This window comes from Leucoraja erinacea, chromosome 31 (assembly GCF_028641065.1).
Source record: "Leucoraja erinacea ecotype New England chromosome 31, Leri_hhj_1, whole genome shotgun sequence".
Lineage (NCBI taxonomy): Eukaryota > Metazoa > Chordata > Chondrichthyes > Rajiformes > Rajidae > Leucoraja > Leucoraja erinaceus.
The window spans coordinates 6,690,757-6,714,226 of NC_073407.1; the positions used below are offsets into that span (position 1 = coordinate 6,690,757).

A 23,470-nucleotide genomic window follows, 5' to 3' on the forward strand; every position below is an offset into this window, starting at 1 on the left:
GCTGAAAGATCTAAATTTTATGCCGAATCTGTAGCTTACTTCACTTTTCATTAAAAAATATTTGCAAAGCAAATCAGAACCATAAATAGAAAAACAAAGTAACATTGACGTGGAGACATGTTACTTTAAATATATAAAGGCCACATAACCATATTAAAAAAGATTACTTGGCAGCTAGAATTGTGCCAATCGATTAGTTTGGCAAATCAAACATTCTGTTGATTACTGGAACAATTAATCACTTTCTGGATGCATTCATTCATTCATCATAAAAATAGTACATCTTTCTGGCTGCATGAGGACTGGATACCTTGCACAGCAATGTGTTAATGTCACATGGAATGAACCCTAGCTCATTTGGACTTCATTTTTCAGCCAATCCATATGCTAATTGTCACACTAACAGCTTAAGACCCGAAATACATTCCAGTGTTTGTTTTGTTGGTGCAATTAGAGCGGCAACAAAACCATTACTAGTGCATTCAAAGCACTGGGCATCCTCCTGTATCCCAAAGCTCTGGATTTACCCAGTCTGAAATAGTAATATTTATCTGAAAATACACAATCAAGGGCAACAGAACATGAATTAAAGCAGTAATGAAGCATCAAAATTGACATATGAGCTTTGAATGTGTGCTAAACAAACAGAACATTGAATACTGCGACAGCCTTAAACACAATGTTTACAGTGCTCCATAGAAGAGGATCAAAGTGACTTGATTAAACATATCCCCTGCATTCAGCGGCAAAATACTTTACACTAACAGAATTTGAACTGCAATTGTCTTTTCCTTTTTATTCATTCTGCAGAAATCCAAACCTATGCATTTATTCTTTTTTATATGGAAACTCAGTATCGAAGTATCATATTTCTAGTTCAGAAATATTTAACTGATCTCTAGGTAAAGTATTTAACTTCTGAACCTTTACTCTAGATCACGGTCAAAGAATCTAAAAAAAATTACCAGATTCAATTTTACTAACATTAAAAATAAAGAAACATTACAAGCATGTTTAAAAACATACTCAATGTGACTGGACAGAAAATAATTGAAACTAAAAGATTTATGAGCGTACAGAAAACATTATCAATATGAAAACATCAACCACAAATATAAAAAGTACATTGGCGCCAAATACTTTAAACATGTCCACATAGAGCAACTCAATAACTTGTCAATGAATCACCAGAAAGCAATTATTCAATTTCCAGCTGACACCTTAGCTCCGCAATTGCATTTTATATTCTAATGCCTCCATATCATCCATCCAACTTTACCACCGGATTGTAACTGTAATAAAAAAATCCAAGAACCCAACTTTAAACATAAGTACTGCCCAGATTATAAGATTGCTGTCAAACAAGGAGAGTTTGACCATTATAAGCTGGGTAAACATTTTACCTATCATACAAATAAAACCTATATATCTAAACAAGGTCAGGTTACATGGTAGAAAAACATTGCTTAAAACTAAGTGAATAAAATAAAACATTTGCCCTGAAATAGAATGTGTTTCCCAATTACTTATATGTCGCAAATCTGCACTTAATCATGAACCGGGGTAGATACTAAAGCCGATTTCAACTATTTATATTTATAATTTGATTTCATAAAGCAAATCTATATACCAGAACAATTTTCAATTAATTATTGTTTACACTATTTCAAAGCTATTAATTGATAATTTTCCAATGTTCTTAGCCACCAATGCCAATATCAGCCAAATGTTTTTTTAAAACAACCTTAAATAAATCAGTTCTTACATGGCCAGTCAAGAGTTAACTTGTGTTGTAAAGATAACGCACCAACTTCAATAAAATAAATGTAATCTATTCTAAAACAAGTGACCACAACACAAAAAGGCAGACCAATACATCAACTAGCTGGAATGAACAAGCAAACTTGGCACACCAATAAAGGTGAACACTCGTACAAGTTAAAAATTTATATTAAATATTGACATGAATTATTTACTAAATTTATACTTAAAGACATGAATGGTTTATTGAATAGGAGCCATCATAATACGAGGTCAGCATCGAAAGCAAGAAAGTAGACATTGGCAAAGATATGATATTTCATCAATGCTGATCATCCTGATAAAACAGCTTAAGAGTGAACTGAGCGTTTTTCTCACTACAAGTTCGCAGCACCGACGAAGAGAGTGACGCAAATTAATCTCTCAAATAACAGACACTACCAGCCAATTTATTATGGAGACTCAGCATGATCAGAAAGAATGGTCCACAAACATGCTGTGTATCAGTGTTAAGATGGTGATTTCAGAATCTTTTCTCAACTTGCGCGAAGATAACTGCCATCCCCACGATGGTACAATGCTTCCATATCAGAAAAACCCATTGCCATCAACGTGTAGTTATAAATTTAGATAAAAGCATTTTTTATATTCTAACAATTTTTACCAAGCAACTATTAGTGAATTGGTCTATCTGAGCCAAACATATCTGATTATTCAAACCATTCAAATATGCCCCAACTACTAACCCACAGGATCCCAGTGTAAATATTAATGCCAACAATTTAATATAAAGCCTGGAGAATGAAGTTATTCTTGGACATCAGTACTGACTGCTTTAAGGAAATGGCCAGTGTTTTTCATTACTTGTGCTATTGAATTATCTATTCGTTCCTCAGCATAATCAATTTAATCTGTAATGACATGAATCCTTAAATCATTATTTTAATGTTACAGGTTTTTTTTTTATTAGTTTATACGATCCAATCAAATGAAAGATAAAAATAAACCTACTCAGAAGTCTCAATTTACAAAATTTTAATCCCCCTATCTTGGTAAAAAAAAATGAGATGTGCAATTTACAAGGCAGTTTCATTTAACCATATTATGTCGCAATTACAACAGCGCAGCCATGCCATGTCAAGATCCAACGTACACTCCAATGTAAAAATTACTTTCATACACGATCTTTGTTTCTTGTTTTATCTATATGTGAAATAAAGGATGAAGCCAAATTCATGCAAGGACATCAAAATGTCCATGAACAAAATTATCACAAAGTAATGCAGGAGAATACGGTTCAGATACAACTGATCATTTTCTTCATTTCTCTTCAGACATAAAGAATTCAACAACCAGCCAAACCAGCCAAGCAGCCCTTTTACTCCCCCTGCGGAAACCTCCTGCAGCCTAGGAGTTCATTAAGTTTTATGATCTTCTTCAAGTCTGTTCCGCTTATAAGCCGCACAATGGCTACAAATCTGGTGAACCATCAGTACACCATTAGACAGCTTCAGCAAATCAATGTCATTTACTTTTTTTCAGTTGAGTTGGCAGTATATCTTAAAAGTTTATTTGACATCCGACCATATATTTTTTCAGTGTATGTTATCCTGTATCTATAACTTTAATAGACTAGTGACTGAGATTACAGTTGGATAAATTAGCTGACACCTTTGCACAACACAAACCTAAACAATTATTTTTTATGACCCGATAATATTACAATTACCAGGGGAAAAGGTGCCAAAGTTTTTTCTGATATTAAGGGCATTTAAAGCTTTTTTTTAATGGATTAAGAAACCGTTAATTTAAATTAATCTAAAAGTGGAGCTATGTGCAACTATATTTTTTATTACACAAGAAGAACAAGGATGGACGGTTTATTGTAACCTAAACTGTAAAAAAACACTCACCATAAGGTACCAAAAATGCACCAATAAAACAAATAATTTCAAGTGAAGACAATGCTTTCATTTAAAGAAATTATGAAGTAACAATGTTCTAAAACTGCTCTTACTCACATTTCTAGTTTCCTAAAGTATATTTCAACAGTTTATACAGGGATCATTGGAAGTACAATGTTGCATGAATTCTACAATCTAATTTCAAAGACTCTAATCTCTCTGTATTGCTGGTGTTGACACTGATGGAGCCAAACATCCCGGTAATCTGCCTCAGTGAAATACAAGTCCATTGTTAAAAAAGCGAATGCATGGTACCAGTACTCTAATTGGGATACCCTGTTCTATTGGGGTGTGGCGATACCAAAAGAAATCCTACATAATCAAATGTCAATTGAGCAGAGTTTTGCGTCTCCACAAGAAAGAAAAATTTGTGTCACGGAAGCAACGGGCAAGACTCATCAAACTGCACCCTGCTGCCATCTGGCAGAAATCTAAACTTCCCTGCATTTCAAAAATATATATCTGTTATGCCCAGTGCTGAAGAAAACTGATAAAAGTATTTTCAGAACTCATCTGATCCCATGCTTCATTTGAAACGCTGGCTTTAAATCAATGCACATGCTGATACATTCAAAATACTATCAATCGCAACAAAAGGCCAGACTGCCATGCTTCCACCAAACGTTAAATCGCTTTTGCTTCTCATCAAGATGCAAGCTGTCATCGTTTCCAAATCAGTTGTTTAATGTGATAATTGATTTTAAAAATTGATCGGTAGAAAAATACCTTAAATTCGGTCGCGGGATTACAGCCTTTGTGAAAAAGTCTGCTACCTTGTGGTAAAGTGAAGGAATGCATACAATCGGGACGACTTTTAAAATCGAGTTATCTCAGATATCCTGATTTTTAAATGGACTTTCGATGTCTAGAAGATGCCTTAATACAATTTATGAAAGCCCATATCAACTCAATCCAAGCCACACGTTCAGTCAATGGATTTATCAAAGAATGGGCGTTTACACGATGGTTAGAACAGCTGTGACACCCACTCAAAAGTGATGGGTCACAATTAAACTATGAAAAACAAAGCAATGTTCCGTTAATTAAGCCTAAAACTAATAAACTTTGTTCTTCGGAAGTACGATGCGCACACAAGCCTTGCTGTTCCATACTGTAACTTCAATCCCTTGCCAAACAGTGTGTGCATCATTTTATATTACAGGATCTGCCACTCTTAACACCATGTATGTTTGTAGCATTCCAGCCATAAACCACTAAAACCTATCTCGCTATCAAATCAAAAGAAAAGTTAAAACTAAAGGAAATATTTTCTGTAAGTGCCAAAATAAATTCTTATCTTTCAAATTCTTCAAAAGTATTTTTTATTTTTTTTACCAGGCCGAAGAATTGCTGAATTATTTTAACAACGCCATCTGTTCACTCGGTAAATGTACTCGAGTATTATTTAATATCTTAAGGATTTCAAACATTCGGAACAGATGCATGGTATTTTATATTATATTTATATGGGTTTTTTTCGGTTTAACTTAAATATTTTATCTGCAGGATTAGTCCTGGCATTTTCGCTTTCAGTCGAACTTTCTTCCTGGGTTATCGGGAAAGTGTCTGTACACTCGCTGTAACCGTACTGCCTTTTATCAAGACAAATCCAAGCAAAACTGATAAAAGAAACCTCCTGAGTAAAATCGGTTTCTATAATCCCGTTTACATCGCGTCAGAAATGTCATCACTCGGGAAAGAATACCACACGTGTGGAAATATTTGTCATCATCTCAGATTTGCTATTATCCAAGTCCTGCAAAAACACTGGACCTGCAGCAATAAAACATCACTACAACATTTCTACCAGAATGCAACACCAAACGTTTCCCTCGGACTTATTGTAATGTTGAATTTGACGGAAAATATATTTTAGAGGTTCAGTGTCCCGATCGGTTTTATCGCGTTTGCAATTTCACAACATGCTACCTGCCCCTGATTGCCATTGCGAACGTTTACAAAGATCCCTGTTCTAAATCTACTGGATTCGCCTTATAATATCTGCAACGTCGATTTAAAATCAACGTTCATTTAAGTAAAATATTATGAGAATTGTAATCTCTCCAAATCAAGTCCAAATCTCCCCAATGACGCGCCACTTTCTTTGCAAAATACCGTGTGAATTTTATTCTTTAGAGAGAGAAACAAAGTTTGAACACTGTTTTCCCACCAACACTCTCTGATCTTCTACTTTACGTTTTCTTTGTTATGCGGACTAACCCTTCCAGTTCAAACTGACACAACGCCTTGACAACAAGCAGTGAACGAACATGTCACTGAACGTTACTTAAGTAAAATACTAAAATAAAAGCGTTCAAACACCCTGAATAAAACACCTAGGCGGATTAGTCACATTTCCAATCCAGCTAGTTCCAGCATCACTTGGGTCCAAAATCAAACGGGAAAACTAAATCTCAACATACATGAAAAGTTAACTCAACTTAAAACTTAATATTAAAAACTAAAATCAGACTTGTATGGTAGGATATGTTTTCAAAGTTAAGGTGCAAGGAATTTAGAATATATTCAAAATGCACCCTATACACAAAAAGACCTAAAGACTGCGGTAGTTATAACGTTATCTTCATTACACACGAGTGGAAATGTTGTTCATATGGCTTTTAAAATCTAACATAGATTAATCCGGATTGTATAGAAATACTATTTTCAATAAAAAACAGCACAGATCACTCTGCCATCAGCTACTTCAACTATGTTTTCTCACTGTTAGTATATGTATAATAAAGATAACACCAGAGTGTTTCCCAAAGCCCTGAACTCCGAATAAACCTAGCACCAGCATTTACACTGCGTGGAATCGCTCCAAATAGCTTCAAAACACACCAGACATCCGCTTTCAACATTGCAACTGTCTTTCTACTCCAGAAATTGGCACGATTGTCATTTTTCCCCCGATTCAAAGTCCGACTATAGTTTAGTTTGTGATGCAAAATCTCACACACGCCGCTACTTTTCTGCTCCGCATTGAGCAAAGTGCGCCAAAGGCGGCTCTATTGTGGGTGCCAGAGGCGATGTGTTAGGGGTGATATACGAGCATTTTAATGCACATTTCATTTAGCATCACTGTTATGAATTGTTAAATTTAGTGAAGCATTATTACAGTGTGCAAAATGAAATAGGAGAGGAACAGAAATCAAGATGGCGGTGCACATGGCGCCGGAGTTCAGCCTGCACAAGTATCACACAGTGTGGGTTAAAATTAACCGGGAGCTCTACCTGTTTTCTCCTTTATTTCGCACAGGACGCTGAACAGGGCCGGCTTCATTCTGTGGCAATTTAGCGCGTGTTTCCTGCAAACACAAGAGAGTGGGGAGAAAGAGGGGTTGGAGGAGGAGGGGGGGGGGGATGAAAGAAGGAAAAGAGAGAGAAAATATAAGTAATTAACAAGATTTATAGCACTCAAAGTCAAAAATATGGCGGCGAATTTGAGCGCTAAAAACACACACAAAAAAAAGATTTTTTTTCCCGCAAGGCCACCAACTTTGCTTGTGCTTCGTCCAGGCTCTGGTCGGTGATGGTCATGATCTGGTGGAGGATGTCCCCGATGTCTTGCTTTCTTCCGTCGCCGTCTGCACCTTCATGTCCTTGCACATGTGGAGGCAGCCCCATGCCCCCCTGAACCGAGTGTCCAGCCAAGCTCACACCGGGATGAGTCTGCATCATCCTGGATTGATCGTCCATACTCTGCCGCAGCAGCACACGGGAGAAATTTATATATATAAAACAATATATATAATATATAAATCAAGCACAGGTAGCGCTGGAGCCGAGGGAGAGAGACAAGACTGGATGGGGGGACACTTGCTCTTGGCCGCTTTCAATTCCGTATTTTTCCTCCCCCAAAAAACTTGTCAGGAAAAAAAAGGACGGAAAAATAATTCTCCTTTTTTGGGAAAAAAAAGAAGGAAAAAAAATCCAAGATCTCGCTGGGAGGAAAAAAAACCCTATGCAGAAACAAGATCAAAAGTAAACTGCCTCTTCAAAAGACAGAAGGGAAATAATAATAATAAAAGATCATAAAAATGATTCGCCGGATCAATTTACGAGCCAACTCTTTATGTTTTTGATGGCCGCTTTGGTGAGGGATTGACAGACTGCCAATGCCACTCACTCACTGCAGACGTGTCAGAGTTTAAGGGAAAGAGAAAAAAATATATTTATATATATGTGTGTGTATATATAAATATATAAAATGCAAACTCCGCCCTCGCTCGACAGGGCGGCCCGTGGCGGGGAGAGCGGTCGGAGCCCGGCTCTGCCCCTCACTCACTGCCCGGCCGCGCACTCACTCCTCATCCCTGTCACTCCCACACACTTTTATCCCCCTTGCTTTATTTCTTTCTCTCTCTCTCTCTTTCTTTCTTTCCCTCCTCTGTTTATTCTTTCTCTTCAATCCATCCCTGAAGTCGACGGAAATGTGTTTTTTTTTCGCGCCGGCCGACCGATCGACCCCCTCCTCCTCCCTTTCACCCGCCCTCCCTGCTCGACGCCGTCAAGCGTCCGTCAGGAGGCGAAAGCCGCGCCTCCCCCTCCCCCTCAGCCCCACCCCCTTCGCCCAGAGTGACAGCTCGTCGTGACAGGCAGCTCAGCGTCCAATCGTCGGCAGGTCTGGCTGGTGGGATGGGCCAATAGCGACGCGGCGGGGGCGGGACCATTGTGGCCGGCGGGATGGACCAATGGTAAGGCGCAGGGTGGGGGCGGGACCATGGTCACCAGCGGGATGGACCAATTGCGAGGCGGCGGGGTGTGGGCGGGACTGTGGTGGCCGGCGTGATGGACCAATGGCGACGCGGCAGAGTGTGGGCGGGACTGTGCGAGCCGGCAGAATGGACCAATGGCGAGGCGGCGGGGTGAGGGCGGGACGATGGTGGCCGGCAGAATGGACCAATGGCGAGGCAGCGGGGCGAGGGCGGGACGATGGTGGCTGGCGGGATGGACCAATGACGAGGCGGGAGGGCTGGTCGCTGCTCGGTGGCATCAAGTTCAGTTCGCGGGGTTGGCGCGAGGAGGGGGGGTGGGGAGAGGAGGAGGGTTTAACGGTCGCCAACTTGTGTTTGCGATTGGTCGGTTTGGAAAGGGAGCGCACTCCCCCCCTCGCTCGCCCCGCCTCCGCCGAACGCTGACGTCACCCGCACGCGGCGCAGGGCCGCTGGTTGCCATGGCAGCAGACGACTTTATTGGGAGCGCTCCTATTGTTGCTCGGTGGCCATCTCGCAGCCGCGGTGCGGGCAGTGGCAGTGGCAGTGGCAGTGGCAGTGGCAGTGGCAGTGGCAACGGCAGTGGCAACACCAGTACCAGTGGCAGTGCCAGCACCAGTGCCAGCACCAGTGGCAGCACCAGTGGCAGCACCAGCCAGCAACTCAATGGCCGCGCACGGGAAATCAAAAGCCTCCGAAGTTTTAATTAATAGCAAAACACCACCGCTTTTACGGGTTTCTTTCACCCGCCTTGGAGAACAAGCATTGCATTCAGAAAGCAGCGAAATCTTGCAAATTGAATAGTTATTTATTTTAAATGTTGCGATTCCTTAATGTTTATGTTGAATGTTGCAATGATTTGATTTGATTGTATTGCTTCCATGCGTGGGTTTTATTTATGAATGGGGTTGTTCTCTAATAGCGGCGTCCCATTCACGGTCTCCCGCACATCACCAGTCCATGGAGTCCATGGAGGCTCGGTCTATCATTAACGGGATTGCAATGCAGGATAATTGATAATCTACTTTAACCAAGTTGTAAGAGAATTTAAGATTTCATCAATACGTATTAGCTTAATTCCGCATTTCTAGTCTGCATCGACGAGTTTGTTTTAATTAAATCAAATTATTATATTCAAAAATATCATACAGTGTCATAATTATTGCATGCAACATTTCTTAATCGGACAAGGCATTCTACTAATTCCCGAATTTCCGATCATGAGTATTTTATGGTTTCTATTCTTAATTGACTGAAAAAAACAATCTATTTTCTAAAATCATATTCGATATTATAATTAAAATAAACCTCTATATATCCCATGTAAAATCCTCTCAGCTCCATGGAATAATACGGTTGATGAGATTTCTTAAACGAACTACTAACTATAGATATATTTCTTCGATTTCCATAGTGTAGACAGACTGGTTTCCTTAGGCTTGCGAGTAATAATATAATGACGAGGGATGAACCGTCCCTGAAAATCATTTGAAACTTAGTAGTACAGTGTCCTGTAATGAATGCAATTTTCGATATTGGAAGATTTAGCTTCGAAAAAATTATTTTTTTTCTTTGCTATAATTTGCGAACTTTTCAATCAGACTCCACTACAACTGATAAATCATTGCAATTCATATTTCTATTTAAATTAGCACGGGAAAAATACTAAGTTTATAGATTTTCACTTATTTTTGACCGGTGTCTAAATAATTGGCCGCACAAAGGAGCCAGTTGCTAAATCCATAGCCTCTCGGGCAAGTTTGAGCTATAACTGATGTTACAAGGAACATCAAGGATGTTCGCGTATATTAAATTTATTTTGAGGACTTAAAAAAATAAAAGCAATATGTTTTGTAAATGCGTGCAGTTGTTTTACTGTGATTATAGCCCATTGTGCAAACCTTTCAGGGAGGTTGTTCGCTCGTTTGTCGAATGCAGTGGTAAACTCAGCGGACAGGTACTACAAGTAGCGTGTTCCAGATGGTGTCCCCAACAGCAGAAGGATCCCACTCCCCATCCTCCTTCATGTATTTTCCCGTTTCCTTCTTTACATTATGTTTCCTTCGGAGCCACCTTCAGCGCATCTCATTTCAGCTGGGGGAGGCAGATGTGCGGGGGCAATCAACGTCTCCTTGTTTTCAAGGGTTTTATCCAGCAGGAGGCAATTAACCTGAAGCAAAATCAAGATGCCGTGGTGTCGATTTTAACGAGTCGCGAAAACACAGGGGGATGGGGGGGACTGGAAGAAAAGCAGGCATTCAAGATAAAATAGCAGTGTACCGCGCACTTACAAACTTATTTAACCGCGTTATTGGGTGGAAAAAGGGAATAAATGTACACGAACAAGAAGTTAAACGGGTTGGTTTTAGGATTCCATTGGGTAGAAGATCCATCTAAATCCGAAACATGTTTAAAATGACTTATTTGTGCCACAAGACATTAATTTCACACGTTAAGTGTTGCTTGCAAAGATACATTAACTAACTGTCCGTGTCGAGACTGTTTTTAGTTTAAATGCAATACATCGAGTGTAATGAAGTACGAAGCAGAATATTGGTAATGTGTAAAAGCAACAAGAAACAAACATTGGCGGTGAAGCCACGCAAGTCAACGTGGAGGCAGAGTTGCCTTCAATCAGTGTGACATGGTGAATCGAGTTGACAAATGTGTAAAATTCACACTGAACAAAACTAAACTAAGCTTCTTATTTGTGCGGGTAAATCTACGTGCGAGCGGTTTCAAAGTGCAGTTTTGGAAACAAGATTATTTCAAAGCTCAAGTGAAAACCAAGTCACTCTTGTCACAAAAATGCCGGAGATCAGAATCGCCGGTTGGAGCAGCACTATCGGAAGCGGTTCGCAGACTGAGTGTGTGAAGCAACGGCATTCCTGTCCGCCCCCATTCCCTGCCCTTTCCCCATTATCTCGCTCCTTCTCTAGGATGTAGAGTTACACCCAAAGATACTAGAGCTGAGTATCTTTGGTTACACCTACAACTAACACTTCGACTATGCAAGTTTTTAGCTCGTCTGACTTTTTTTTCACTCCTCTTCCTTCCCAATCTCTGTGCCGCCGGGGACGGGTTCTCGCTGCTCGCTTTGCATCCGTCATATCTCCTTAAAACCGCACCATCCCAAGGATTACCACCCAATCTCTCTCAATCTATCCACATAATCAACACCCCACACCCCGGGAATGTCCTGATAAATCTCTCCCGACAACTCTCCTCAGTCTGATGAAGGGTCTCTCCAGAGATGCTGCCTGACCCGATGAGTTACTCCAACGTACACAAAAATGTTGGAGAAACTCAGCGGGTGCAGCAGCATCTATGGAGCGAAGGAAATAGGCAACGTTTCGGGCCGAAACCCTTCTTTAGACTCCCAACACTTTGTGTCTAGCTTCGGTGTAAACCAGCATCCGCAGTTCCTTCTTATACGAACTCCTCCAGCCGTCAGGTCTTCACTGAAGCGCGGAGCCCAGAACTGGACAGAATCGTATCAACTCGTAAAAACTTCCTAGCTTTGATCTCCAGGTCCAGAATGCCAAATGCTTCTTTTATTACTGAATCCTGAACCTACGTACTCTTAGATCTAAAAAAGTTACTCAGCGGGGTCAGGCATCATCTCTGGAGAAAACGGAATCTCCATTTCTCCGGTCCCTTCTTCAGACAGAAAACAAATACCATGGAAGTCCAGTCCCTTTACACAGCCATCCCCCACCAGGAAGGTCTCATGACCCTCAGCTTCTTCCCGGACAGAGACCCGATCTACTTTCTCCAACAAACATTCTCTTCCTCCAGGTGGATTTTGTCCACGCCCGCAAAAAACCATGGTGCTTTTCCCTATCCTTGACAGTAGCTGCAAGAGTTCTCCAGCCAAGGTTAAACTGGCTGGTCTGTAGCTCCTGCGTTCTGTATTCTATAGTCTGTTCTATATTCTCAATTCTATTATATATTATATACATTCCATGTTCTGTTCTATATTATTTCTATGATCCCTGCATTTTGTATTCTATATTCTATGTTGAATATGCTGTCTTCTACGTTCTGTTCTTAATATTCTTTATTCTATTTTCCATGTTTAGCGCTACAGCTCTTTTTAAACAGAAAAAAACATTATCTCCTCGGAATCTCTATAGATGTCTGAGTGGGTATAGTAAGCATAGTTTTAATTCCTTACTTTCCTCAGCAGTGTAGATGCTCCCAATGTAGACCTGGTGTGGCCATATCTACAACCAGAACCTTTCTCTTTACTGAAGAACTCTGCTTCATATTATTTGGGCTGAAGTGAAGGGGGTACAATAAGTGAGGCATACTCAGAATGGTCCACTGAAATGGGAGATTATTAGTTCGTGGTACATGCATTGAGCTCAGCTGGATCCAATGATGCTACAAGTTGCTTTAGGGAGGCAGGGGGTAGATGGGTGGGGGGGGAGGTTGATGTGGAGGAGAGAGAGAGAACTGTTCCTGTCCTGATGTCCTGTCCAGATTGTCATGTACTATTGTCATATGTGTGGGTGGTAGGATCAGAACTAACCAAGACAGTCCATGGGATGACAATATCCACTATCCCATTCATATGTCAACATTTGGATAACGTTAGGCGGCAGGCTGCAACTGCTTTTCAACGCTGAATACTTTCAAGGCCACAGAATGGGAAGAGATTTAATTTAAAATTAAATCATTAGAGTGGGTAGTCCTACTGGAGCTGATGAGTTATCAGTAACTAGTCAGCATAGAATGTTGTAATAATTAATCATAGATTATCACCAGTAATTAAACCATGACTATGTCTCAATAACTTTATGTTGTAAAGCAGTTTATCATTTAGACATACTTCTAATGTCCACTAAAGATGATATGTGTTTTATTTTTCTTATCATCTTCGTCTGACTTAATCCATTTGCTATTCCATTGCATTTATCTCGTATTTATTTCTCCTTGTAACGGAACTACCTATTTCCATACCATCAACATGATTGCTAGTTTTTGGTTTCTGTTTCACTGTATACTGGTTTTTAACAATGAAACTCAAGCTTCTTTCTGTTAGCTTGCTAGCATCCGCTTCAAAAATAAAGCTATGTTCTGAAAACACGTCATCAGTTCACCAGTGGAAAATAAAGTGCCCCGTATCACTTTCCAGTTAAAAAGGGAGCAAGCAACAGAGCAAACAGTGCCACTACCAATATGATAGGCATGGAACGTGATGCTATGCTCTGTAACTTAAAGAACTACAGACATGGCTGAAGGAAGGACATTAATTGCCATAGAGGGAGTGCAGAGAAGGTTCCCCAGACTGATTCCTGGGATGTCAGGACTGTCTTATGAAGAAAGACTGGATAGACTTGGTTTATACTCTCTAGAATTTAGGAGATTGAGAGGGGATCTTATAGAAACTTACAAAATTCTTAAGGGGTTGGACAGGCTAGATGCAGGAAGATTGTTCCCGATGTTGGGGAAGTCCAGGACAAGGTGTCACAGCTTAAGGATAAGGGGGAAATGCTTTAAAACAGAGATGAGAAAAACGTTTTTCACACAGAGAGTGGTGAATCTCTGGAACTCTCTGCCACAGAGGGTAGTTGAGGCCAGTTCATTGGCTATATTTAAGAGGGAGTTAGATGTGGCCCTTGTGGCTAAGGGGATCAGAGGGTATGGAGAGAAGGCAGGTACGGGATACTGAGTTGGATCAGCCATGATCATATTGAATGGCGGTGCAGGCATCGAAGGGCCGAATGGCCTACTCCTGCATCTAATTTCTATGTTTCTATGGCAATAAGAATATTATTTGACCCGTCATTTCAACAAATGCAAAAAAAAAAGCAATTGCAAGCAATATTAGATTCAAAGTTCCAGCATTTATACAGTAAATAATGGAACAAAAGTGTAGGGAACTGCAGATGCTGGTTGACTCCGGAGATGGACTGAAAAAGCTGTAGTGACTCAGCGTGTCAGGCAGCGTCTCTGGAGAGAAGGAATAGGTGGCGTTTCGGGTCGAAACTCTTTTTCAGACTTCACACAAAGTGTTTAGCCCACCTGATAAAAATGAGACAATAATTATGTCCGGGATCAGTCGGCTGTACTCTCATCATTGGTTGGCATCCGTCCATCTGTGAGAGGTGATGGTGGGGCTTTGTCGTTGTACTGCTTGGAGAGGGGAATGTTTCATCTGTGGTTGCATCTCCTGGTGCGGCTGACATGGGCAGATGCTCCCACAGCTCCCACAGGCGAAGTTGTCTCTGGCCCTTGGATTGGGGACTGTGTTGCTGTTGCCGTCGAGGCATTTTGAGGCATTGACGCCTGGCCTCCCGAGCCTTGGACTTTCATCATTGCCTAATGAGTTTTTAGGCCATCAGTATGAGATGTTAGCTGCAAAGAACAAAGTTTGCTTGGTTCCTGGCTGTGGACGTGTGCACTCCTACATAGAACATGGTGGGAAGAAGTAGCCAGAGTGTGGAACATGCATCGTGATGAGGCCTAGAAATGGGGGGTGGTGCGGAATCTCTCATCCACACTGACTGCACCCGGTAACAGGCCAGTGTAGAGACTTAAACTTTGGAGTGCTCTGCCTGAAGAAACAATAGCAGCATCATTGTGGGTTCGATCCTGACCTCCCCTGGGTGGCCTGGTTTACTGTCCCCCACATCCAACAGATGTGCTAGCTGTCGGGTTAATCTGCCCTTGTGTAGGTGGCTGGGAATCTGTCAGTCATAGGAGAGAAAGTGGACTGGAGGGAAAATAAGCACTGGGACGGGATTGGTAGGATTGCTTGATGGGTGGAATGGCCTACTTCAGTGCCACAAGGAAATATAAAATAAAAAACATGCCTACACATTTGTTCCTAGTATGGATTGGATAACATACAGAACACACAGGTTAAGGGCAGCACGGTGGCGTAGAGGCAGAGTTGCTGCGTTACAGCGCCAGAGACACGGGTTCGATCCAGACCGCAGGTGCTGTCTGTGTGGAGTTTACACGTTCTCCAAGTGATCACGTGGGTTTCCTCCGGTTACTCTGATTTCCACCCACACTCCAAAGACGTGCAGGTTTGTATGTGAATTGACTTCTATAAATTATCCGTAGTGTGTAGGATGGAACTAGTGTGAACGGGTGATCGTTAGGCAGTGGTGGCTCGATGGGCCAAAGGGCCTGTTTCCATGTTGCATCTCTAAATCTAAAACTAAAATGAAGATCCTTCATCTTCTGCATGAACTTGTGCTCGCAAATCCCCACCTTCACTCCCCCATGGGGAGCCCCTGTATCCTTGCTCATCATCTCCCCACCCCTCCACCCTTGACAGCAATGACATTTAATTACCAGGCACTGTGTGTGACTATTCTCACTTCACACCACCTGATCTGCAACACTGCCTGTGATGAATTTTATTTTTCATTTAATTTCTATTTATGGCCCCATCTGTTCCAATATCTGCACGCCCCCACCGTCTGCACGCCCCCACCGTCATCCAATCCGAACGGCCAACAAATATGTAGGCGGCCGTTCATAGAAACATAGAAATTAGCTGCAGGAGTAGGCCATTCGGCCCTTCAAGCCTGCACCGCCATTCAATATGATCATGGCTGATCATCCAACAATGTATCCTGTACCTGCCTTCTCTCCATATCCCCTGATGCCTTTAGCCACAAGGGCCACATCTAACTCCCTCTTAAATATTGCCAATGAACTGGCCTCAACTACCTTCTGTGGCAGAGAATTCCAGAGATTCACCACTCTCTGTGCGAAAAATGTTTTTCTCATCTCGGTCCTAAAAGACTTCCCCCCGTTATCCTTAAACTGTGACCCCTTGTTCTGGACTTCCCCAACATCGGGAACAATCTTCCTGCATCTAGCCTGTCCAACCCCTTAAGAATTTTGTAAGTTTCTATAAGACCCCCCCTCAATCTTCTAAATTCTAACGAGTACAAGCCTAGTCTATCCAGTCCATTTCCATTTTATCTTTCCTTTCAGGGTAGAAGGAGACCATTCGGCCCGTCAAATCAACTCTAACTATTTTCCCTACTATCTACTTTCTCTCATATGATTGACTTCTTCCCACCCCTCCACACAAGATATAGTTAACAGTGCAAATTAATGCATCAACCAGCATGTCTGGGAGTGTCTGATGGCTCTGGGCCAGTACCCATTGGAGTTTAGAAAGATGAGGGAGTATACCAAATAATGAAAGGCCTGGATAGAGTCGATGTGGAAAGGATGTCACCAATATGGGAGAGTCTAAGACCAGAGGGCACTGCCTCAAAATAAAAGGACCTACGTTTAGAAGGGAGATGTGAAGGAATTTCTTTAGCCACAGGGTGGTGAATCTGTGGAATTCATTGCCACAGACGTTTGTGGAAGCCAAGACATTGGGTATTTTTAAAGTAGAGATTGATAGGTTCTTGATTAGTACAGGTGTCAAAGATTACGGGGAGAAGGCAGGAGAAGGGGGTTGAGAGGGAAAAATAGATCAGTCATGATCAAATGGTGGAGCAGACTGGATGGGCTAACTGGCCTCATTTTGTTTCCATGTCTTATGATCTTATGAGAGCAAACCAGAGCACCCAGGGGAAATGCACACGACCACAGTCATAGTCATACTGCATGGAAACAGGCCCTTCGGCCCGACTTGCCCGCACCGGCCGACCCACACAGGCATGGGTCAAACACATTTTGTTGCTGATGATGAACTTTTTTTAGTCTCTGCAAGTAGTCATTTGTTACAATGGACCAGGAAATGTACCAGATAATGGCCAAGGACATGGCTGCCGGTTCTCACCGACGGTGGGTACATTGGTGAACTCTGCCTTGTCCATGCTACCCACAAGAGCCTTCACCGCCACGTTACTGAAGCGCTCAGTGGGCTGACAACAACAGGCAGAAAGGGAACGTCAGTGCCTGCAATTAGACTCTGAGATGTTCTTTGTCTCTCTAAAACAGAAAGGGGTGGAGATGGGAAGATATGGCCAGTAATGGGATCCCTTTGGAGGTTGCGAAAATGTTGGAGGATTATATGTTGTATGTGATGGCTGATGGGGTGGATGGTGAGGACAAGGGAGACTCTGTCCTTGTTACGAGGGGGAGGACCATCTTCAGCAACATTTTCGCCGAGACCGTTCCCTCCGTAACTCCCTGGTCAACTCGTCCTTTCCTTCCCAAACCACCCCCTCCCCAGGTACTTTCCCCTGCAGCTGCAGGAGATGAAACACCTGTCACTTTACCTCCCCCCTCCACTCCATCCAAGGACCCAGACAGTCTTTCCAGGTGAGGCAGAGGTTCACTTGCACCTCCTCCAACCTCATCTACTGTATCTGCTGTTCCAGGTGTCATCTTCTCTACATCGGCGAGACCAAGCGCAGGCTCGTCTATCATTTCGCTGGACACCTCCGCTCAGTGTCTGCAATAACCTACCTGATCTCCCAGTGGCTCAGCACTTCAACTCCCCCTCCCATTCCCAATCTGATCTTTCTGTCCTGGGCCTCCACCATTGTCAGAGTGAGGTCCACCGCAAATTGGAGGAGCAGCACCTCATATTTCGCTCACATTACACCCAGCGGTATGAACGTTGACCTCTAACTTCAGGTAGTCCTTGTTCTCTCTCTCCTTCCTTCCTCCCCCCCCCCCCCCCCTTCCCAGTCCTCCCACTAGTCCTACTGTCTCCGCCACTTTCTTTCTTTGTCCTACCCCCTCCCCTGACATCACCCACTCAGTTTCTCCAGCATTTTGTGTCTACCTTCGATTTTACCAGCATCTGCAGTTCTTTCTTAAACAACTAGTCACTCAGCAACTCCGAATCACAAGGCCACAGAAATTCCCACACTCTTTGCTAAATAAACAAAAAAATTAAGAGGAGATAACCTCAATGCTGACGCTGTTTACTTTCAGGCTTGGCTGAATTTGATGGAACTGCCATTTTTGTTCAGTGAAAAATAAAACGACTGCAATTTTACCCCAATAAACATGTTTCACAAAGTAATATTCACATTTGTGTTGTTTGCCGAGCTGCAGGTGAGGGACACATATTGTGCTTCTTCAATAGTATCCTCATAAAACATTCATTAGAGGCCTCTCATTAGCCCTTCATATGTACGTGAAAAGAGTTCCTATCCCTGGGTGATGTTCACAACCTAATGATTGATATCGCCCGAACGAGCAATGACAACAACGAGATACACTGTGCACTGGGACTTCAGAGTACAAGTTGCCTGGTTGAAGACAAACATGCTCTACGCTGACACCAACAGCAATTTAAAAACGGGTTGCTTTGCTGAGAAAACATCTAATTTAAGCTCTTTTGGAGAAGTATATTTAATAATTAAACTTGCAGGAATGAAATCATCCTTGGCTCTATATTTCATTGAGAAATTTAGGCGCAGGATCAATACTAGATAAGTTGGAAAGAATGGAGAGAAATTAATTAGTCCACACAAGACATTAAGTTTGCAAATGAGGATTTTTTAATAATATTTAACATTGTTTCTGATTACAAATCACTTGTCCAGATATATTGTGACCACCATGCAGTGTTTAAAATTGCTATCAGATTGTGTTTGTAATGCAGTAACGCATTCATTTATACATCTTTTAGCGTGGTCATGGGGTGGCTCAGTGGTGCAATGGGTAGAGCCGCTGTCTCACGGCATCAGACACCCGGGTTTGATTCTGTCATCGGGTACTGTCTGTGCGGAGTTTGCACGTGCTCCCTGTGACTGCGGCCAGTTGGTGATTTCCCCAGGGTTCAGTTTTGGGCGGCAATAAACAGAGGGGTGGAAATGAACAGCACAATCATAATTGCAGCAGAGAAAAAGACCATTCAGCCCCTCCAGCCTCTGCCAGCTCCTAGATAAGCAAGATAGACACAAAAAGCTGGAGTAACTCAGCGGGACAGGCAGCATCTCTGGTGAGAAGGAATGGGTGACGTTTCGGGTCGAGACCCTTGTTCTGACTGGTTAGGGATAAGGGAAACAAGAGATATAGATGGTGATGTGGAGAGATAAAGGACAATGAATGAAAGATATGCAAAAAAAAATGCAGTGCACCCATGCAGAACTCATGGACTTCATCAACTTCACCATCAATTTTCATCCTGCACTTAGAGAGGAGAGGAGGAGGAGAGGAGAGGGAGAGGAGAGGGAGGGGAGAGGAGAGGGGGGGAGGGAGAGGGAGAGGGAGAGGGAGGGGGAGGGGGGGGAGGGAGAGGGGGGGAGGGAGGGGAGGGGGAGAGGGAGAGGGAGAGGGGAGAGGAGAGGGAGGAGGAGGGAGAGGAGAGAGGGAGAGGAGAGAGGAGAGGGGAGGGGAGGGAGAGGGGAGGGAGAGGGGAGGAGAGGAGGGAGAGGGAGGAGAGGGAGGAGAGGAGAGGAGAGGAGAGGAGAGAGAGGAGAGGAGAGGAGAGGAGAGGAGAGAATGCAGGAGGTACTCCAGCATTTTGTGTCACCCTTCTTCAGACTCATGGAGTAGCGGGAAGACAGCTGGAAAAGAGAGGCGGGGGCCAGCAAACCCTGGCAAGTGATAGGTGAAGGAAGGAACTGCAGATGTTGGTTTACACTGAAAATAGGTGGATACAGGTGAGGGGGGGGGGGTATCGGCAGACGTGGTGATTAAGTGACAAAAGCTGGACGTGACGCTAAGATAAAAGGGTTTCGGATAAGGAGAGGAATGAACTGTAAAGCTGGAGGGCAGGTGAAAGGGGACAGGATGGAATGGAAAGAGAGGCAGAGGGAGTGTAAAAGGAGAATGAGGAACTCGAGGAGGAATTTTGGTGGAAGAATTCTCTATCCTGATGTTCAATGCTACAGTGCATTATTTATCAATTGGACTTGAACTTTTCCATTTAGTTAGTTATTAGTCGTTGTTCATCGTCAGGTATCCAGTTTACTTAAAATATATTTGGGGGGGAATTTTAAGTTTTTAGAAAAAACGAAATTGATAATAATAATAAAACCTGAATATTGCAATCTAGATTTCTATCAGTACGAGTTACAGCCATCTCCCAGGGTGCACAGTGAACAGCACAGCACAGGAACCGGCCCTCTGCCCCACCATGTCTATGCTGAACATGATGCCAAGTTAAACTCTTCATCTCTGCCTCCATGTGATCCATATCCCTCCATATCCACTCGCCTATCTAAAAGCCTCTTAAATGCCACTATCGTACCTGTCTCCACCACCACCCCTTGCAATGTGTTCCACAAACCCACTGGGCTCTGTGTAAAAAAACTTGTCCCGCATATCTCCGTTAAACTTTGCCCCTCTCACCCTAAAGCCATGCCCTCTAGCGTTTGACATTTTTATCCAGTTGAAAAAAGGTTCTGACTGTCTACCCTATCGAAGTCGCTGATAATTTTATAAACTTTGATGAGGCCTCCTCTCAGCCTCCGATGTGTCACCGAGTTCTCTCACAAGCAAACGTGTCTGGCTTGTGGGTCTGTGTATAACGTCCCCATTTTGAAATCTATATTCTTGAAGCAAAGTGCACATTGCCATTGGAAAATATTTAAAAATTATCATTGAGCTATAGCTTAGTAAAAAATAAATGCATCTTCAGGTGTCTGTTTTAGATATTCTCAGGTAAAACGGAAACATCAATCCCTGTTTTATTAATGTATTAGACAATAGACAATAGGTGCAGGAGTAGGCCATTCGACCCTTCGAGCCAGCACCGCCATTCATTGTGATCATGGCTGATCATCCCCAATCAGTACCCCATTCCTGCCTTCTCCCCATATCCCCTGACTCCACTATCTTTAAGAGCCCTATCCAGCTCTCTCTTGAAAGTATCCAGAGAACCCGCCTCCACCACCCTCTGAGGCAGAGAATTCCACAGACTCACAACTCTCTGTGAGAAAAAGTGTTTCCTCGTCTCTGTTCTAAATGGCTTACCCCTTATTCATAAACTGTGGCCTGGGTTTCTTAACTGATGACATAATGTTTCAAACTGCCTTGCCATATTCTCTTTGCTGGAAGCCGCGCGTTAACCTCAGCCCCAAAAGTAAATGGGAGGAAACTGTACTGTGATAGTACGTCCCTGCTGTCAATGTTTAGGACCCTTCCCTTAGAAATGAACAGGTGGAAGTGACTGGTGACCTCATTCAATTGAAGAGTTGGCTTCTCTTCTGGCAAAATCAAGACTGGGTTTATTTTGGAAAAAAATAAGTACAAACTGTGTAAATTTACCTCCCGTTGAAACTATTTACTGGTAAATGTCATTCAAAGAATACAATTTATCTACAGAGCAGTAATATCCTGATGCGTGAATGAAAATGATCGTGCGTTTGTTGCATTTGAATACGGCCTGGCACCTTAATAACAAGAAAGTATTTTACAGCAATTCACAAAAAAATCAAATACTGAATTGTTTTCATCAGAACCTCAGTTCAGAAGCCGGGAATGATAATCTAAGAAGCATGGTTATCGGTGGACAGGGCTATAGCGATACCCTGTTATCATTACACACACAGAGAGCGTGGAACTCTCTAACTGGTTTCAGTTCCTGTTTATTTCCAAAGTTATAGAACATGTAATTGTTTCAATATTACACCAAAGGTTTGAAAATGCAAGGACAATAAGCACTGTTCTGACACTGCAATGGAGTTGGGGGCCAGAGAAAGCATTGGTTTAGCATCTGACCAAACTGGTGATGAACCTGTGTCCTAGTGGGAAGGATATGCAAGGTACATAGAAATGAATTAAACTGGAGAGAAGGGAAGTGAGGAGGAGGGTGTGAGGACGGGAGAAAATCCATTCATTTCAATGTGTACTCAATCATCATCGCAAGTATTTGACATTCATCTTCACGACATTGCTCACTGACAAGACCACCATTTATTGTCCATCCCACCTGCCCTTGGGAAAAAAGAGGTGATGTGTTCGGTGAATGGATTGGGAACAATTAATGCCATGAGGAACAAATGATAGCGGCGAAGGCTATGACCATAAACTGTACTGTATTCTGCAAAAATACAGTATATAGGAATTGTTGGAGGATCACTGCAAAATAAAACTAGGAGCTAACTAGTCTAGTGTAGTGTAGTTTAGTTTAGTTTAAAGATACAGCATGGAAACGGGTCTGTGCCGACCATCAACCGCCCGCATAATAGTTCTGTCCTACACACTAGGGGCAATTTACAGAAGACAATTAACCAACAAACCCGCACGTCTTTGGAACGTTGAAGGAAATCGGAGCACCCAGAGGAAACCTATGCGGTCACAGGGAGAAAGTGCAAACTCCACAGAGGCAACACCCCTAGGTGTCGAACCCGGGTCTCTGGCACTGTAAATCCTCGCCTCGTACCAACTTCCCATCTATATCTGGATGTCAATCTCATTCTAGAAACATAGAAACATAGACAATAGGTGCAGGAGGAGGCTATTCGGCCCTTCGAGCCAGCACCGCCGTTCATTGTGATCATGGCTGATCATCCCCAATCAATAACCCGTGCCTGCCTTCTCCCCATATCCCTTGACTCCACTAGACCCTAGAGCTCTATCTAACTCTCTCCTGTCTCATTCTCTCTGCCTAATCTAGCTTGGAACTCTGGGGATATGTCACATGTTGAATGGTGTGAAGTTTTCAGTGGTTGAACAGGAGAATGAGGTTTGTGCCATTGAGCAGGATGGTGTAGGTAGACATTAGGCCGACTTGCATGTGGGCAGTGCTGTCCCCGAAAGGCATTGAGTGGTAGTTAGATGCCTCTGTGCAGGGAGTGAAGGGAAGCTACAGATTACAAGGTTGGACTACTCAGGTCTATCTCCAAGAGATAAGCTTATAAATTCATGTTTATGTCCTAGGAGCAGAATAATGCCATTCGGCCCATCAAGTCTACTCCACGATTCAATCATGGCTGATCTATCTTTCCCTCTCAACCCCATTCTCCTGCCTTCTCCCCACAGCCCCCGACACCCGTACTAATCAAAAATCTGTCATTCTCAGCCTTAAAAATCTGTTGACTTGGCCTCCACAGCCATCTGTGGCAATGAAATCCACAAATTCACCATTCACTGACTAAGGAAATTCTTCCTCATCTTTCTAAAGTACGTCAG

At 42.7% G+C, this 23,470-nt stretch overlaps 1 protein-coding gene across 5 annotated transcripts in view; it reads right to left on the bottom strand.

The window, feature by feature from the left end:
• Nucleotides 1–8,182, bottom strand: part of pbx3b (pre-B-cell leukemia homeobox 3b) — a 170,011-nt gene extending 161,829 nt beyond the window's left edge. Inside the window, exons 1-2 of one of the 5 annotated variants that reach the window (XR_008725934.1) lie at nt 7,228–8,177; nt 6,963–7,036 (exon numbers count right to left, since the gene is read on the bottom strand). Coding sequence is in view for 4 of the 5 variants with exons in the window: in XM_055659812.1 (XP_055515787.1) it covers nt 6,963–7,036; nt 7,228–7,427 (274 nt within the window). In the remaining variant the exon portion in view is untranslated. Of the gene's footprint in view, nt 1–6,962; nt 7,037–7,192 lie in introns of all 5 variants that reach the window. The other 4 variants (XM_055659812.1, XM_055659811.1, XM_055659814.1 and 1 more) reach the window with 4 other exon arrangements.
• Nucleotides 8,183–23,470: the final 15,288 nt, after the last annotated feature.